This window comes from Triturus cristatus, chromosome 1_2, assembly GCF_964204655.1.
Source record: "Triturus cristatus chromosome 1_2, aTriCri1.1, whole genome shotgun sequence".
Lineage (NCBI taxonomy): Eukaryota > Metazoa > Chordata > Amphibia > Caudata > Salamandridae > Triturus > Triturus cristatus.
The window spans coordinates 1,079,420,094-1,079,439,196 of NC_140580.1; the positions used below are offsets into that span (position 1 = coordinate 1,079,420,094).

Sequence of the window (19,103 nt, forward strand, 5' to 3'; positions counted from 1 at the left end):
CCACAAGTTTGTGGTGATGGACAGTTTCACGATGGTCTATTAATTCTGAATTTGTAATCTCTCTGAAAACATTGCAAATAGCAAGGACTTCATGGTAACCTAGCTTACACCGAGCAACATATTCATCTTTACGTGTCTGACCAACAATTTCAGAGAAGCTTTTCTGTGACCTCTGGATAATTTGTTCCAATTTCATATCTGGAGCCACAGCATAGAACTTTCCCTCTCATTCACCACAAACTGTCTTTGGATGATTTTTCTGTAGATGTATGTTTTTTTCCACCTCTAGCTTCTTCACTCTTTAATACCAGGGCCCATATCACAGGTAGTTTATGCAATTGAATTTGCGAAACACAGTTATCAGTGACTCCACAGTCTTCACGTGCAACTCCCAATCACCTTCCGATCAGCGTTACCTATTTTTTCACAAGAGCTATCATGTGTAAAACATTACCCAAGTACTTACAAAGTTCTGATTTTTCTTCACATTCTTGGACTAACTCTTCGATTTTGGTTTTTGAACTTAGTGTACTGAACATTGGCTGGTTTTTAGGTCTCGGCCTGGCGAAAGCAGCGCATGCGCTGCTCTGCCATGCAGAGGCTTCTTGGAATCGATACGATTCCAGAAGCCGTGTCCCAGCTCCGCCTTAAGTTTTGATTTGTGCGCGTCGTTTTGCGTCACGAATTATGCCAAAGGCAGTGCAATGATTGCACTGCAGGTATGTCAATCGCTGATTGATGCCACCCTGTCTCCTTTTATCCACGCCCTGCGGGATTGGATCACTTACTGGCGGCGGGAGACAGTGTCTCCTAATTAGCCGATATGCACTTTTTTGTTATCATTCGCCTTTGGCAAAGGCAGCCGCATGTTTACTTTTGCATCACGCTTTCACTTAAAGTGAAAGCGCAATGCAATTATAAACACGCGGCTGCCTTTGCCAAAGCCGAGAGCTTGTCTTTCCAGCCAGCAGGCTCTGCTTTCGCCCTGAGGCAGAGCCCATCGTCCGGGAGACAGGTTTGCTTTATGGCGCTTGATGGGGATGAATAGCTTGTTTTTCATGTAGCCGTCGATGCGAATCTGGAGACTTTATAGCGCTTTCAGGAACATATATTGTTAACCAACAAAGTGGGCCTCAGTTTATCAACTTGTAAAGAGTGAGATTTCTACGGGGCACGTGCGTTGTATCACTGAGGTTTCGGTATATGGCCTTTACTGCGGAGCTCTGCGCCGCATCAGAATACACCGACCCCATACGCTGGTGTGTTCCTGGCAAACCCTGTGAACGTCGACGGGAGAGGGATAGTCCAAAAGGTGCGGACACGGAAATAGTTTGCCCTTTGGCTGTGTGCATTGCAAACATTGCTATTCGTCACTTTTACTTCTCGGTGACCTACGCTAGGAAGCGCCTTGATGCCCTTCATGTATTATATGCACACCACACAAGCTTATTTCCTAAGGAAATTGTGTAACAGCCAAGTGATGCGCCCTAGAAAGCGGAGTGAGTCAAGCCTAGATTTAAACCGGAGTGTGCAGCTATGTATCTGCAGTCGGGGTGTCAACACGCTGTGATATTTCTGCTGTTTCCTTGTGTCGGCCACCTCCATGAGCTAGACCAGGTCCTGGTGACCCGCGGAGTGAGGTGCGTGCTGTGCCTGCACAACGCCCTGCTCTGCACATCTCCCCAGGGGTCCGACCCTGCGGTGAACCACGGGGACACGTTGGGCTACGAAGCCACTAGGGGATGTCAGGCGGGCCTTGCCTTTTTTCCTGCAGCCCAAGATGAAAGTGTATATTCTTGAAAGCAAAACTGCACAACTACATCTGTGTAAAAATAAAAACACGAATTTTAGATGTTTTGTTGAAAAGGTGCAGCTGCTACCGTGCCCACAGGCAGGGCGAAAACTGTTTGCCACAGTGAAAGCCTGTTATTTGTTTTAGGGCACCTGATCCTGGCACCTTAACTTAAGGAGCTGAGAGCCATGGTTTCACACAAAGTGCTTGGTTTTCCTGCCTGTTTCAAAGCGCTCTGTGTCTTGGCGGTTTGAAAATCGCCCAGCGGGGTGAGTATTGAAGCCGCTGCTGCGAGCCGCCTGGTCTCGAGGTTACCCCCTCCCCCCCCACTCCCCCAGCACGCTTTGTTGGCCCCATCCATGCACGTGTCTGTGTGACTATTGTGTTTTCTACCTCTTACCGATCCCTATACCGCTCCCCGCCTATCACTGTCTAGATGCTCGCGGGTTGCTCCTGCTGTCCTGGCCAGGGGAGATCACCGAAATGTTTGTGCCTCCATCACAATCTGGAGCCCCCTCCCTCCGCCCTGCCATCAACAGGGCTGAGGACTTTGATAATGCAGGGAAAAGGCACAGATCAGTGTTACGATTAGCATTTCATGTATCAGACCAGTGAGGGGAGGTCCTTCAGCTGCAGCCTTTGTGTACAGATGCCTATCACAGCAGGGAGGGGGTGTAGCCTGGCGCACCCACAATAGAGGAACTAAGGGGTGTGAGATCTCTGCAATTGTCAGCCCAAAATGAGTGTGATCAAAGAAGGGAAAGGCTGGGCCGCACCTGAACGCCCCTTTCACGCTGCACAACAGAATGTAGTCACACCCTCACCCCTACTTTTACGGTTACCACAGGACAGAACTTTAGGGAAGCGTAATTAGCAACTCCCTGCTAACAGAGCCTCCTTCAAATGTCTAAAGGGAGCCCAGTCACCATCTGCCACCAGGGACGCAGCTTGGGCAGTAAGATGGAGGTTGGGGTTAGCTTTAGACTTTGACAATCAGACTGGAATATAATGTTTAAATACATTATACAACAAGCAGAGTGCATGAGAGGGGCCTTTGGGGCTATGTAAAGGGAAAGGAATGCAGATTGGTAAGTGTACTAAGAGAGAAAACAAAATATTTTGTACAATGACCACTATTTTTGAGGAATTTCAAATCAGAGGGAGTGTGTGCTCTTTTGTTCTGTGTATGTAAACATTCCTGGTGAAATCCGACTTGACATCTCACAGTACCCCACTGAAAGCACCTGTACCCAACTATTTATCAGAACATGCATGGGGGGGGGGTGACACCCCAAAACCCCCCCTTCCCCCCCCTGTCTGCCACACCTCAAGTTCTGGATCTCCATCTCCAGAAATACAGGATATACACTTCCACTGACTGGGGACGCTGCCTTCATCCTCCTTCTTGTACCCTGTCACCCTCCTTCTTGTACCCTGTCACCCTCCTTCTTGTACCCTGCCACCCTCCTTCTTGTACCCTGCCACCCTCCTTCTTGTACCCTGCCACCCTCCATCTTGTACCCTGCCACCCTCCATCTTGTACCCTGCCGCCCCCCATCTTGTACCCTGCCGCCCTCCATCTTGTACCCTGCCGCCCTCCATCTTGTACCCTGCCGCCCTCCATCTTGTACCCTGCCGCCCTCCATCTTGTACCCTGCCGCCCTCCATCTTGTACCCTGCCGCCCTCCATCTTGTACCCTGTCGCCCTCCATCTTGTACCCTGTCGCCCTCCATCTTGTACCCTGTCGCCCTCCATCTTGTACCCTGTCGCCCTCCATCTTGTACCCTGTCGCCCTCCATCTTGTACCCTGTCGCCCTCCATCTTGTACCCTGTCGCCCTCCATCTTGTACCCTGTCATCCTCCATCTTGTACCCTGTCATCCTCCTTGTTGTACCCGGTCAAGTCAGACATATCCAAACGGATCCCACTTTGCTTTATACTGTGACCCAAACTTGAGAATGAACATCAGAAGCCGCTCACGCCAGCATTTTAAGGTTTGCATTTGTCACTCATAATTTCGTACGCTGCTACACTGATGAAATTCACCTTCCTTTTTGCGCAGCCTTATATCTTGATATTTTACTACATATGCATCCCGCCGTAACTTATCACTTCCAACCTTTGAGCAGCTCAGCTGACCTGCCTGGAGCAGTGATCTAGCAGCAGCTTGGTAGAGGATAGACGATTTGTCTGATTCTAGTTCCTATCAAAAATACCTAATATAGCACTATTTTCAAATGCAAGTAATGTTTCTTTGTAGTCCAGCATCCTCAAATTGCATGGGATCCAGAGCAGTATGCTATACGGTGTAAAATGCTTCATCTAGTCAGAATTAGTAAGCACTATATAAATGCAATTACAACTTTGTTATGAACCCATTAGCAGACTCTTCCCAGTCCAATTACTATTGCCCTTGCTTAGCTGAACTAGCCTCTTGAATGCAGGATTACTGGAATACCTCTAATCAGGGCACAAGTCCTAAAAAGAGAAGTGGGGGGACTGGCCAGGTAGGGCAGTTTGCAACTTATATCATGACGCGTGTGCTATCAAAGCACATGACGTCACGACACGTGACATTCCACGTGGCATCACGGGTAGTGACCTTACTGGAAGTGATGCTCTCATAGGTGTGTTATAACATATGCCAACTGAAAATGCAATAAAATATGTTAAAACAATTTGGCTCCTGCAGAGCATATCATGTAACATGCAGATCACAGATTTTTGTTTTGTGTAGATGGATAGGTGGATTACTGCTGTGGACACGGAGATCCTTTTGCCACTTGCAGTTAGTGGGTTGTAGTCCTTCTGGTAGACCAGACTGAGCTCTGAAGGGTGGTTGTAGTCCTTCTGGTAGACCAGACTGAGCTCTGAAGGGTATTTGACTCCTACACCTTGTGGCCCCAATTGTCTCGTGTAGCACATCTTGTGCATTCGTTTGCACACTTGCATGGTTTGTTTGGAATGGGTGGTGTGTATGTTGTGTTGACTGCTCTGGGATGGGTAGCACTATAGAAGAGGTGGAATGGTGCTATTTGAATTGTCATTCGTGTGGGTGCTGAGACAGACCGACCCATCCGACATTCTTACTGTGCATGCACTTATACAACAAAGTAACAAGCATTGAAAATGCAATAGGTCTCGACTTTGACCAAGTTAAAGCCAATTGCTTTGCTAATGGTATTGTATAGCAAAGCAAATGGCTTTTACTAACTATAGGCGAGACATATTGCATTTTTAATGCTTGTTCATTCTTGTTCCAGAAAGCATTCAAACGCAATATTTATATAGCCTCAGATATGATGAGCATACCTTGTAACGAACAAACATTATGAGTCCCGAACAATACTGACTGAACAGTTTTACTTCCAAAGATTTCAGCCCCAATAAGTGCCACATCCACTGAAATAACATCTTGCACACCGCAACGCAACTTTTGTCATGTGGAAAACGCCCATCATTGGATAGAGATCATCTCATTCTACAGGACTACTCATAAATATGCCGGCTACAATACAAAAAACACCCCCATTGCAGAAAATTGGCAGGATAGGCTGGTCTTCAAGCTGAGCATGCACCTTTTGGGGGAAAAGTTGTGCTGTGTATGCTGTTGCATAGTTTGTGACTGGAGAGGGTATTTCTTGTAAAAAGCAAACAGAATAAGATGATGGACGGAGCACTGAAAGATTTCGAACCCTCACCCCAGTCACTATTAGATCTGGTTTGAATCCATCATGGTTCTTCTGCTCACTTGGCCATCCCAGTTCAGACCCAGCCATAAGGAAATAAGTCTTGACCCTGTTCCTCATGGGACAGTCCAGCCCAAACTGCCAGGCCCGGTCTTTCCTGGACCGGAAACAAGCATCCTGGGACTAGTTTCGGGGTTACACCCCTCATCAGCCAGGCTAGCTTGAATCCAGTGTCAAAGTGAGCAAGGGACCCACGTCTGGGCATACCCTGCCAACTTAGGGCCAACAAAGCAAACACAATAAGATGGACAGTGAGCTGAAACTTTTCAGATACTCACCCCCAGTAACTATTAGATCTGGTTGAATCCATCATCGTTCTTCGGTTCACTTTGCCACCCCAGTTTAGACCCAGCCACAATTAGGTGCCAGAGCTTCCCGAGACCCACTTTCCATTAATATAACAATACAAACGGGCAGTTTAGATCTATACAGATGTTTGTCCAGGTTTTCAACTATTACTTTAATTTTGAAGCAGGTATTGTGTTTTAAATAGGCATCTAGTACCACAACATGAATCAGTATAACACCCCTAGTTAACCTATTTTTGCTACAAAATCTGAAGGTGCATCCTTATAGACATGCTATTTATTATAGTCACAGTGTGAAACAGACCTACAGAACGTTTATTATTTCTATCTTTCCTCACTCTTCTCTTTTGCTTTTAATATACTCGTCCACGTGTTTGGTCCACTTGGTCTCCTATATTTTGACTTCACATTTTCGAAACTCCTTGATGAAATGGGTACACTAGCAAACCACTTACTAAACTAGTTTTTTTACATTGGATTTTCAGCCTAAGGAAAGTTCCCCACACACAGACATTGTAAGAGGTTAAACACATGTTGGCTGCAAGTACTGAGTATGAATAAATGCAGGTCAATCTGCAAATACCAAGTAGAAAATAAAAGGATATGAACAGAAGCATCTGTATGGAAGTGATTCTTCTTTCTATTTTTGATTCTTACAACTTCAGTGAGACTAACAATATATTAATCAGGAAAACAGGACACTAAGTAGCAGTACATCTACAAAAACTCATCAGCTCGCTAACTCAAGGGAGCCTTTTTAAACAGAAAGGGATGGGAGCACTCTGCCTTACATCACAGCACAGTTCACCCTTTAGCATTATGGTAAATGCAGTATAATGTGTGCGTTTAGGTTAACATTGGCTTGCTAATATATGCATTTACCATGATGCAAAAACTGCATGCTGGAGTGTGAGGCAGTGTGCTCCCAACTGTTTCCTATTTAAAACGGCTTCCTTGAGCCAGCGAGCTGACTAGCTGTGTTGCCAGTGAGTCGACCGGAGAGGACTTTGGCAGCATTTCCAGCAACCCCACAAAAAAGCCTGCTGTTCTCTACTGATGAAGGGCTAAACCCAGAAACACGTGTCTAGATATATACAGCACTAGCTGCATCCACGAAAGTGAAAAAAACTGCAGACTACAACTGAAGTAGGTGCAAATGTATACTGCATTTACCATAATGCAATGGGGCAAGTGCATGATGGAGTGTGAGGCAATGTGCTCCCACCTGTTTCCAGGGTCTTAATTGTGGCAGGTTTGTTCTTCTGAGCTGGGTTGATATAAAGTCTCAGATGTATTAGTGTAGAGTGTGGCTCTGCATGCGGTGCCACTGAGAGCTTAATGTAATGTATCCAAGGTGTGCCCAAGTCCATGCTTCGTGGGCCGATAAGATGTCGGTTGAGATGTACATCAACAGCCCCCCTTTTTCCCCTTTCCCTCTTCGATTCTTTTTGCTGCTATGTGGTATTCTTTGGATCCCAGAGTTGGTGTTGGTAACTGCTGCCAGGTTTCTTGCAGGAGGTCTAATTTGCGTAGGAAGAATAGAAAAACATCCTCCCACACCTTGATGCCTAGGCCATTCACATTCCAGGCGCAAATTTGTATAGGGGGTGGGAGGGCCTGCGGGGAGAGGCATGAGGAAGACCCTCATGCTGCTCTTATGGTTCTGCTACTGTAGGGCAATGCTTGCTGGTGCCCGTCAAGGATAACTATCTGATCTATATGTCTAGGTGGAGATAGTGTCCTTGTTATTTGTAGGTCTTCCCTGAATGCTGTTGGATACGCTGCACCGACTGCCCCCTCCAACAGACCGGACGTTGGCAGTGACAGGAGCAGCAGGGTAGGGTAGTAGACTGGAGCAGGTTTCCTCGTGTTGATCCCCCAGGCTGCAAAAATATACCTGTGATCTGGCTGGGTGGAAACCAGCCGGTGTAACTTCTGTACCCCGAGGAAGAACTGATGGGCGAGCTGTGTTGACAGGGGACACCTGTATGTGTATGTGAGGCTCAGGCATCATTGGTGCTTGTGGCGCAGGATTTCTTCTTGACTGAATCTGGTACAATGGTTTCTGTGCGCTCTTCCAGCCACCGAAATATCGGATAAGAAGCAAAGATGGGAGCTATCTTGGTCCTGCTCTGTGGCCTTATTCTTTGCATGGATGGTGCAGTGTGCTTGGTTTTGTGTAGAGTAAGCTTGGTTGGTCAATTTTCCACCTTTGCTTCTCTCAGGCACTTGCGTTCCCTCTTTGAGAGTGAAGTTTTGTGTACTTGTGGGCGGCAGAACCACTGCCAGCTCTTATTGATAAGCTGGGAGAGTTGGCAAGGAAGTGTCTAATCCAATCGTTTGACGCCCCTGTTTGCCAGGATATATTGTTTTCTGGCACCTCCTGCATGGAGACTAGGAGTGGTGCTCCTGTAGATGGGCTCTTGAGGTGGCAATGCTCGGCAGTGACCCGTTGGTTGCTGGAGGAGGGTCTGGTTTGGGAGGCCTTGACTTCTTTCAATAGTTCTAATAGCATTATGGAAACAGTGTCAAGACTATCCGTGGTCGAAGAGCATTGGCTTAAGTAGTAGCTGGGTCATGCTGTACCTTTCTTATCATGGCATTTAGCGCCTGCAGTTTGGGATTGATTCCCTTCACATGGACTACAAGGGCGTTGAGTAGGTCGCCTTCTATATCCAGCTTGTCTGCATGATACGTTAATACAGACAAAATCCCCTCCATGGTGCTCAACAGCTGCTGCCAGATGGAAGTGCCTGACAAGTGTGGGATTGGCCTTACCATATGAACCAGTGAGGTGGTGACTATGTTGTCTTGGCTCCCTTTTGGACATGGGGGGAGAGAGGAGGGGTTTGAGTGGGTTAAGGTTTTTTATTGTCTGCCCCTCATTGTGTCTCCTGGAATGGGAGCCTTCGACCAAGGAACTGTGGGCGCCCATAGGGAGTTTGATGGGCAAAACCAAGGAATTACAATTGTGTTTTACAACACAAGGGTGGGGGGAATAACACAGCTAGTCGGAGGGCAGGTCCTGCGTCGGACTTAAAAGCATCTCCTGCCATATTGTGGAGCCGCCTCCAGAACTGCGTTTATACCATTGTGAGGCTGGCTGGCTGGTGCAACGCAACTGGTTTTCCCTAGCACCCAGGCAGATTTGGCACAGGCTGTGGTGGTAACTTTACCTTGGCTATAGGAGTGAGATCCTCCTTCGCCTAAACTAATTTGCCTTCTTGGCCTGCTTGGGTGTGGGAGTTGAGCACCTTGCAGTTGGCTTTTAAGAAATCTGGTATTGTGACCTTTCTTGGGCCAGATGGCTTGGGGCAGGAGGCTGTTGTCAGGTTATGGTCCTCCCTGCATGCCGCCTCTGCTAGCTTTGAGTCCAGGCCTGGAGCAGGTGGGTCAGGATCAGAGCTGGTTGTGGGCTGCTCCTTCGCGCTACCCCTTTGTTTTTTGCGGTCTTGGCCACTTTGGCCAGATCTCATGGCTTCCTACTCGTGAGCTGGGTGGGTAAGGTGTGCGCGATGCAAGTCCACAGGGGGCTTAAGGCAGGAGAGCTTCTCAGGAGAAAAGCCGCACCCTGGCCTGGCTTGGGTGCTTCTGCGACCCCGTTCAACCCTTGACTACAGCCCCCAATGCTGCGTCACGCCCTCCAAAGTGCTCCAGCCTCTGTGCATTTGGTTTACTCCGGCTTTGGCTGCATGAAGCCCTCTGCTGGCCTTGTTCTGCTGATAAGCAACTGGTGTGATGACTGACAGCAGGAAGGCCTATGCTGCTTGTCGGACAGATGGTGTGGTGATCTCTGGTGCACTTATTCCTCCTCTCGACCCCTTCTGGCCTCAGTGCACCAGTGGCTGGCCCCTACCGGGCGGCAAGGGGGCTGGTCTGAGGCTGCAATCTTCCCCCCTTGTTGCGGTGCGGATGTTGGAGTGGCAAACAGCCAGGGGGGGCCGAAATGGGGGAGCAGTTGCCTAGAGGCAGTGGGACAGGTGCATACTGGATAGGGGGAGGGGGGGGGGTGGCATCATGCAGCGGCATGTGCCTGGCGAGGGAGCGGAAGACAGTGCTCTAGTGGGCCCAAGGTTGTTAAACACAACATGTATCTTCGAGAGAGCACGTGCGCTGTCTAGCCGAGACGTAAAAAGAGAACAAATGTGATAAAAATGCTCAGTACATCTGTCATTAGCCTTACCATCTGATGATCACAATCACCCCGTTGTGCAAGTTGAATGAAACATGGAGGAAGGATGCCGTCAACAGAAATTAGAATCTGCTCACCCACCCAGTCTTCCTATCTCCGATCCCACAGGGTATCTGCAGCGGAATACACAAAGGTTCCGTCAATAGCTGACCCCTGGAGAGTGTACCTACCTGCCAGTTGTCAGGTAGGCACTACCCATACAATAAATATCGGGCGGAGGGCAAGCCGGCCCAACCCAGCGCACACTCCGAGGACAGAAAACCTATTACAAGGGAAGGGATGGATTTGAGATTTTTTTTTTTTTTTTACTACAAAGATGCACCTGAAATGTTGGCAGTGGTTCAATTCTCAACTGCGAATCATGGCATTGAAGATAGAGGTTCCCTACAACATTGAAAAACTACAGCGCCACAGAAAATGTGAACCCTCCTAAGCTGCTTCTAGAAAGTTAAACCAAGTGCTGCCCATTTCCATGAGGACTAAAATCATTATGGAGCCTTGCTAGCTAGGCTTACCAATCACCCGGTCTGTTTGGTCCCACATAATTGAAAAAATATCCCAAAAACACGATTTGCTGCATCCCTTATGACTGGTCATCGTTCGCCCTGGTTATCTACAAGTGATCCAAGAAAGATTAAGTGACCTCTTGTCAGACCAATTTTGCCCTCCTCCTCTTGAAATGCACTCTCACCACACATTGAATTGCTAAAACCCCTCCTTCCCTTATTGCATCATACCCTGCTCCTCTGGGCTGAGACTGAAAGAGAGCTACATAGAGAGGAAGCCAGGGGTCTCAGCTGATGCCCCATATCCGGATCATGGGACATGCACCTTAAAGGAAATATTGACTGATACTACCGTAACCCTGTAAACCACGTTACTATGCAACCCAACCCGTGCTTCTTTGCTCTTTGAGATCCACTTCCCTTAGTGCACCAGAGCAGATATCTAGGTGATACACTAGCATCATCCCCACGACAGTCTGTGTACCCCAAGATATTTTGCTACTGGAAGCCTTCCATCCCCACCACGCTTAGTCTGGTATAAACCCCTCCTCCACCGTTTCATACAATGAGTTGCATTACGATCGCAGAACTTATCAGATGGACACTGAATGCAGAAAAATATACAAAACTTATATACACATCTGACTTCATTATGGGAAAGTAAGCTATAGCTGACGAATAGCATCACCGTGCAACGGACACCCAGGCCATTGACACTGTCCATCCACTTTCTGTATATTAACAACTGTAGCAATTGCTTTCAGTGTTAAGCATTGGTTACTAAGCTGTAAGAATCCTTAAAAATCTATTTGTTTATTTGGAAAACATGGACCATCTGCAGACCTCAACTTCACAGAAGCTACACAGCCACCTCAGATAAGCTAGCCTCGAGCACCAGAAATTCCTATTCACCCTTCACTACCTGGGATCCGTCTGGTGAGCATTGATTTTATCTTTGTGGGACCACCGTACCCTGTCCATTCCTGGTATCCACTAGCCTCTCCCCAGTGCAGCATTGAGTTCGAGCCCAACACTACCCTTGTGGGCCTGTGTGCTAGAAGAAGAAGTATTACCCCATTTTAGCATCCCTTGGCCTTACCTGGCTTAGCAGAGCTACATCACTTGGTTGGCTTCAATGCTAGGCAGGTCCAGAGAGCAAAGAAGGCAATGCATGGTGATTGTGTGCACTCTATCTTCGATATATATCCTAAGAGTTACAACCCCTTCAACACTAGAATATATCCTTCCTGGGTGTAAAACTGTTAACCAACTGTCCCAAGTACCTTTGGGTTACGAAATATCCAATTTTTAAGGAATTATAAAAGCTCTAACCTGCAAGTAAATGCAGATTTCAGATGGAATAACTCTGTAACAATAACATGAAGAATCGTGATACTAAGATGTTGATTATTATTAGTTTCCCACTCAGGTTGCATTCATTATGTTGCATTTCGAGTGTAATTTTAAGGGTCGCAATAATCTAATAATAGAGAACAACGTTATCCTCACAGTTTGAGAAAAGCATTGAATACAGCACTTAAGTGATCATTAACTAAATATTTTGATTGTTATTTGGATGTCCAGAGTTGTTGCACCACACTGATCAATAGATCCTTTAAGCATTGTCCATTATTGGATCTTAATTTTTACTGTGTAGATTCTTATTCGTTTAATAATATTGTAAAAAAAAGAGATACCAGGACACGAACAATAAAAAACACAGATCAAATATCAAAACGATCATTTCGAAAAAAATCCCCTATGAATTATAGGAGAAATATACAATTTTCAAATGGTCTAGAATAAGGACGTGCACTATTTGTTTTATACTTAGAAGCATTTAGGAGAGCACCAATATATGACTGCAATGAACCCATAGCAGTTTGAGCAGATGCACCTGTCGGCAAAAGCAGGATGCATGCAATAACGCAAGTAAATGTCCCTTACTCAAATACACAGAAACAACATATTAGGGAATCAAACGGACAGTTTGTCTGATTGCGGAATTTAGGCAATTTTGCAACATGTCCAAAGTGGAGGTAGATTAGTAACAATATTTTTGAGTGAGTGAACCAGTCATAACTGAACAGATAGCTCAAATCTATACATATAGGTGTGAATCCAATGGGACCATTTTGTGAACAAACTAGAGAAGTCCGCTAGTAGAGAAGTTTGCTTCACAATGAGCCTGAATTAGCTATATTTAAAAATAAAAGATGTCAACGTGAGGCTCACAAAATCATTAGTCAATTTTAGGATCTCATGCGAGGCTCAGCAAAATGAAAGTTTAGTCAGTGTTACATTTTGCCAACACACACAAAAGACCGGAGAAAAAGTTAATTGACACCAAATGTGCAAATAAATAGCACTAGTACAAAAGCATCAGCCCAAATTCCAGTAATATGCAGAAATACAGAATGCCCGAGCCTTGAAAACTGTCATCAGATAGACGACCCAATGGAATATATATAACGGATTAAAGTATCCCCAGCCTATATATTAAGGATATTTCAAGTCAATGAGGATTTCCATAACCATACAGGGGAACGATGCAGAAGACCGAGTTCATTTATAAGGTTATGGAGCTCCGAGGAGACATGCAATATCCTTATCATGTACAGCAGGGGTTACTTGATCTCATATAATACATAGTCACACCATCACCTTTCTCACAAACCATTTAAAACCTTTTATACCCTTGGTGTGTAAAGAAAAGGGAGACCGCATTTGCAAATATGAACATTAAAAATAGAAACACTAGTGACAACATTAACCACAACAAAAAACTATTAGATATTTGTTGTAGAAAGATATTAGAACATTTCAATCCAAGTTTTTTTTTTTTAAACAAAAGCTGCAGTAGCTCGAAATGTGTGAAAACATGCAGAATTATTCTAACTTGTATACAATTAATGAGCGCAAAGAGAAAGAAAACCAATGTTTAGTTTTAGTTGCTTTATTATGCTCCGTGGCCTGACCTGCCTTTCCCATCAGCTTTTGGTTCTGGTAGGAGGCACTATGATGTCAGGTTCAACAGTAATAACGTATTACAGTTGAGTTCTGATGCATTTGCGTCACAAGTCGCCGATTATAAAGAAATTAGTGATGGGCGTTGATACAGGAATTGCAGAATCCCATGGATAAAATAGGATGTAACAACCAGGAACCTATCAGAACAACCTAATGTTAATTAAGGTGTAGATTTTGCTTCATAAATCTTTTCTTAGAGGGCGCAAAGAGTATCCTCGTGATACCTTACAACACCGGCTGGTTTACTCATAGATTTTTATGTAGAATCAAAAGGAGGTGTCCAGCTAATTTTGTCGTTAAAGAGCAGATCCAAATACCGAAAGCTCAATACCGCGTCTATAGACATTTATTAACCGGATTTCAAGAAAATTTGAATGGCAACTACCAAACGATAGTATATACATTTGGGTGAGATTTACTTTCAGGCAATTTCCAAATGAATACGTTGCAGAGATACGAAAAGAAAGAGGGAGACCGGTGACATGGATCGGTGAAACAAAACAGTTAGATAAAATGCTCTATCGAGCTAACCGGTAATGGAACGGGGCAGGGGTGTTCTAAATGCTGGTAAGCGTCCAGATCACGGAGATGTTAAAAAGACAGAGAACGCGACTTGTTAGTAGTCCATCTTACAACGTTTCATGGAGGTTCTGTGAATGTCACTGCAGACCATTTATCAGAGTGTAGCTCGGCTATGGGACAGGCAGTAGTATCAGGAGCACCCAGCAATGTCAAATGTCATCTTGGTTATTTTCAGTGGGTTCACCCTTCACCACAGGGGTGGCAGCGAGTTAAGAGGTAGAACCACATTTAAACATCAGGACATCTGGCAGCAAGAAATCACTTCCTGCCCAGATCCGGTCATATTCATTTAAAGGCTACCTGAACCTCTCGCTTTATTGGTCTTATGAGCTGGTTAATAACAGCTCTTGAAACTCTTTGAAACGGAGCCATGCTTTATGGAAACCCCATGTTTCAGTCACTGTCTCTAGTGTAAACAGTGCGGAGCCCTACCATGGTGTCGCTCTCAACCTCTCACCACGTACCTCCGTAATCTGCTCCACTCACGGACCCTTGACATGCCGGCAGCCGCCATCACCAACCCAACAGCCTGACCTCTCCAGCTGCCTCTGCTACAGTATACTTCCGGTGCACAGAGTTACGTTTTACGACACTTCTGGCATGTGGTTTTAAAGTGTCTTGCTTGTGAGACTCTTGCGGTACTAAAGCAAATCAGTTGTCCATTATGTCATAATGTACTTGTTGAAATTCACTACATACACTGCTGTAATTGTACGGTACTATCTATGCTTCACCTTCAATTTGAAGGCCATAAACTGTTCATGTATCCTTGGCCTTTTTAACGATTCCTCGAAGTATATCTTCTACAACGAGCTTATTACAATCCCATCAGCTGAAGTAAACCTTAAGGTACCTGAAAAGAGATATTTTTTTCAACAAATTTGGAAGAGAGAAGGTTAGTCTTTCGTTTGTTTCAAGGAAACGCCGGCCTGCGTGCTGACGTCACCGCGTAATCCACATTGTTTCAGTTGTCATGGGCGCCTACCTCCGCCTTCTGCTGTGGCCGCCCTGCTGACTTCTGGCCTTAGCCGACTAGGAAGGGATGGGGTGGGTGGGGTAGACAGGGTGTCCGTGCGCCATCTCGTTAAGCTTCAACATTTAACAGCTGTTGTAGTAAATGAGCCTCCACTTTGTTGTGTTAGGGAGTGCTGGCGTGCTGTCAGTTGGTCTTTGATATCTTTAGAACGGTCTGAAGTGACATCCCTTTGCGGTGCTGTGCAGTTCTGTCCCTAGTGCATCCGAGAAACCTCTGACGACCCTGGTGAAGTTCAGCTGCTGCACGCGCTAGTCTTTCTCCTCTCCATCCTAATCTCTGCCCTGCCAATACTGCCGTTGTTGTTCGTGGCTGCTTTGGGTTCCCAGTCCGGCCGACTGTGCTGTTTCTCGTTGCATTTCCCTTCTTGTTCCGTGTGTGTCAGTGACTGCTGGTAGTTGGTGTGATCGTCGCTGTCGCTCCCTACATTCTGCAAACAGTGGCTGTATCCGCGATTACTGTTGTCATTTCTGTGCTTGTGGCTCTTTGCGCTTTATTCTTTCGTCAACGCATTTTATGCATCTTTCACTACTCTGGCCTGGGTAGCCGTGTGCGGTTGTGTCTCTGGGTAGCCGTGTGCGGTTGTGTCTCTGCGCCTCGTTCACCAGCTAGGGGTTCTAGTTGTGTCATTGAGTGTTCTAGGTGTTACTGTGCTGTCAGTAGTAGCTATCTTGTTCTTCCGCTCGCAGCAGTAAGACGAACGAGCATGTCCTGTTCCCTTTAGGGACTCCTTTCCGTAATCCACCCCACTTGGCTCTAGTGACACAGCATACGTTGCCTGTCAGCACGACAGTGCTGCTCAGCTTTCGATCTACCTTTAAACTGCCCCTACCGCCCTTAAATTCTTGCTGTTGGTTCTTGAAGTCTATGTAGAGCGGAGTCATTGTGACGGGTATTGCAGTCACCCATGTTTCTTCGTGAGTGAATGAAGGAAGCACAAATATCTGGCTACACGTGAATTCTCATCCACCCCCTGCTGCAACATTTGTCCTCCAAAGCCTGCTTTGAGGCACCCACCCCAACTAGTTCCTGGTATTTAGGTATCCTCTAAGGAACCATGTCTGCCTATGGCTTTTGGCCGGTGTCTGTTCAGGCAACACGTACCAAAACTGTGATCGCTCAAGCAGGTGAGTAGTGCAGCAGTGCAGCAGTGCAGTTACCGTTAGGGTTGTGCCACGACGTGCCGTTCAATTAAATTGCAATATATTTTGTTTAAAACATATGACTTGCATTCCAGCCACCTCTTTAAACTACGTGAAAATCATTTTATTGCAATTATAGGTCTTACATTATTTTTACTCTCTAAAACTGTATTATCTGATGAAATGTTCAATTCTACAAAACCCATAACAATAACATACATTCGGGGGTTGCAGTGGCTGGACCCTCCTTGCCAGTGCTCTTTTTAACCTCCTTTATCCAAATAATGTCCGAGCTTGTTTTGCTGTGAGTACTGCCCGTGTCTCTAAGTAGCCAGTAGAGCAACTGGCTGGGTTAATGAACCTGGCTCATAAATAATGGCAGCTTGTGTTTTTATGCAAGAAAATGCACGGTCATCAGGATATTAGATAACAATTGCAGTGTAGTTTTTCATTCTTTTTTTGTACATGACATTGATCATATCGTTGATGCGATTTTTCATTAATTGATATGGTAATTTCTCAGCTTGGAGACATCTTGTCCTGGAATTAAGAATGACTCGATGGCTCTTCCTAAATTTGGGAGGTGTTGGGGAGGACCCGATGGATACAGGAATGTTGTTTCAGGTCCTGGTTGCATAGATGGAAAAGTCCTGCTGTCTTGTGTTTTTTAAACTCTTCTTTGTAGTCAGATTGTGTCTTGGCTGTGGTTATACCTCGAACGACCAGAGATGGGGAGTTTTTCAGCAAGATAAGCAAGGGTGCTAGTCGTAATAATGCAACTTGTTTTGATGATGGAATCCAGCGGAATGGGGGGGTGATGAGACTTGCTATGTAAGATTCTCTTAAGTGATGCCAATTGGAATGGGGTGATATGCCCTGAATGAGGCTTGCAGAGTAAAATTCCCTTAAGTTGTACCACTTTGGAGCCTTGGAGGCTACGTAGAAGGGTGTTAGCATCCTCCAGGTGCCAGACTGTGAGGGCTTGAACAGCAGTTTTGAAGTTGCTTTCTAAAAGAAACAGTTTAACTTACTTAGAAGAGTGCACTGGTACCAAGTCATCTATGTTGGTTTTTTGGCAGTGGTTTTTCTTGAGGGTGAGGTTGGTGTCTTCCAAGTGACTTGGCATTCAGTGAAATTTAGGAATAGTAGCTTTCAAGGGTCATATAATTGAGCCAGGTTTGTACGGTTTCCCTTTTTGTTCATGGGAAAGCAGGAATCCTGTCTTGGAAGCATATTGAGTTTAAGGTAGTCACTGGACATCCAGGTCTGGATGATATGCATGCAGTGTTTGAGGTGTTGTATGTCTGGATTAGAGGAGACTTTTAAGTAGAGTTGTGAATCATCATGAGTCAATTTGTCCCACTGGGTAGTATTTGAGGTATACAATTTTCTACACTTGTGCAAAGTCTTGTACCCCTGTTTCCTACTCTCCCACTGTGGTTCCCCATTTCTCCAACCCCTTCCAAATTACTGATCCCGAGTCTTCCATACTTTTTGTTCCTGTTGTGTCTTTCTATCTTGCACCACCCATCCCACCTTGTAATGAGTAGCGCTCCCCTCTCACTTTGTGTGCTACCTGGTTTTTTTCTGATGCCTTCCATTGTATTATTCATGTTTCTGTGTGTTTCTCTGGTCCTCTTGAATAACACTTACAAAAGTGCTAAAATTGTGGTGAAAAAGATAGGTTTTTTTCTTCTTATCTGCCTGTTTCAGAAAGCTTAGACAATTTAGATTTTAGACTGCAAACCTGTCGTTGATGATAGTTTAAGAAAAAAAAAATCCTTGCAGTCATTTTATCACTCTTTTTAACAAAATTGCCATATTTTGCCAGTTTTCTCAGACCCATCCAAAATATATATCACAAAATCTGGGCTTAAGTGTGGACTGTCCCAAATATCACAAAATGACTCTGCAATCAGGTTGGGGCCATTACTATCTTAGTGAATAAAGGTTTCATAGATTCTACTTACTTCGCAATCTGGATTGCTTGGCTTAGTTCAATATTCATTTAGTAGAAAATGCGCACAGCACTATATTGCTCCTCTGGCTATGTTTGTGGCATGTGACGAAATTCAACAGCAGAAATCTCAAACATTTGCTCCCATGAAATGTCACACACGCTAACAGAAAAGATGAATTAGAACATGCCAAAAACTTCAAAAACAGCACCAACATGCTATGTAATTGAGTAACACTTTACTCACAACAGTACTTCCACAAAATATACAACACACACAACCAACAAAGCACATTAGACAGAAGACCCCCAAAGAAACAACACATCTCAAAGATGCCACACTGTAAGCAACACTAGTAATAGACCAGCACTAATGACTGGGCAAAGGACACTTTATCATCCTAAGTCGCTCAAGTAATTGGTAGAAGCACTCCAGAAGACCAAACACCATAGCTCACTAAATGAGTGTTGATCCCTCAAAAAACCCACAGAAAAGCCACCCATGACTGATAACCCCACAATCAAAAGACCTAGGGAAATGCAAATTTGGGTCATGCCATGGGTGGAATATGTTTGTATGCATAGGATATTGTAGGAAATAACCAGTTTTTTTTTTATTTTTTATAAACATTTGACGAAGTTTATGTTCAGCGTGATCTTGTAGCCAGCCAACCTGGCAATGATTTGGCACCTTGCGAAGAAACCTTACGATGTGTAGGTTTTAAAAATATATGGTTGTATTATGTTTTTATACAGCCCAGGGGTTATATCGGTCACCAAAAGACTGATACCCTAAAGCAGGATTTTGTTT

The 19,103-nt window shown here is 45.2% G+C and overlaps 2 protein-coding genes across 5 annotated transcripts in view; one reads left to right on the plus strand and one right to left on the minus strand.

The window, feature by feature from the left end:
* The window catches only part of PMPCA (peptidase, mitochondrial processing subunit alpha), a 69,403-nt gene extending 54,623 nt beyond the window's left edge, over nt 1-14,780 (minus strand). The window contains exon 1 of the mRNA XM_085613102.1: nt 14,625-14,780. Within this exon, the coding sequence (XP_085469228.1) occupies nt 14,625-14,674 (50 nt within the window). The 5' untranslated portion in view covers nt 14,675-14,780. The remainder of the gene's footprint in view (nt 1-14,624) is intronic.
* A 327-nt stretch (nt 14,781-15,107) lies between these two features.
* ENTR1 (endosome associated trafficking regulator 1) overlaps nt 15,108-19,103 on the plus strand; it is a 251,098-nt gene continuing 247,102 nt past the window's right edge. The window contains exon 1 of one of the 4 annotated variants that reach the window (XM_085613139.1): nt 15,108-16,320. Coding sequence is in view for 3 of the 4 variants with exons in the window: in XM_085613120.1 (XP_085469246.1) it covers nt 16,251-16,320 (70 nt within the window). In the remaining variant the exon portion in view is untranslated. The remainder of the gene's footprint in view (nt 16,321-19,103) is intronic. The other 3 variants (XM_085613120.1, XM_085613114.1, XM_085613130.1) reach the window with 3 other exon arrangements.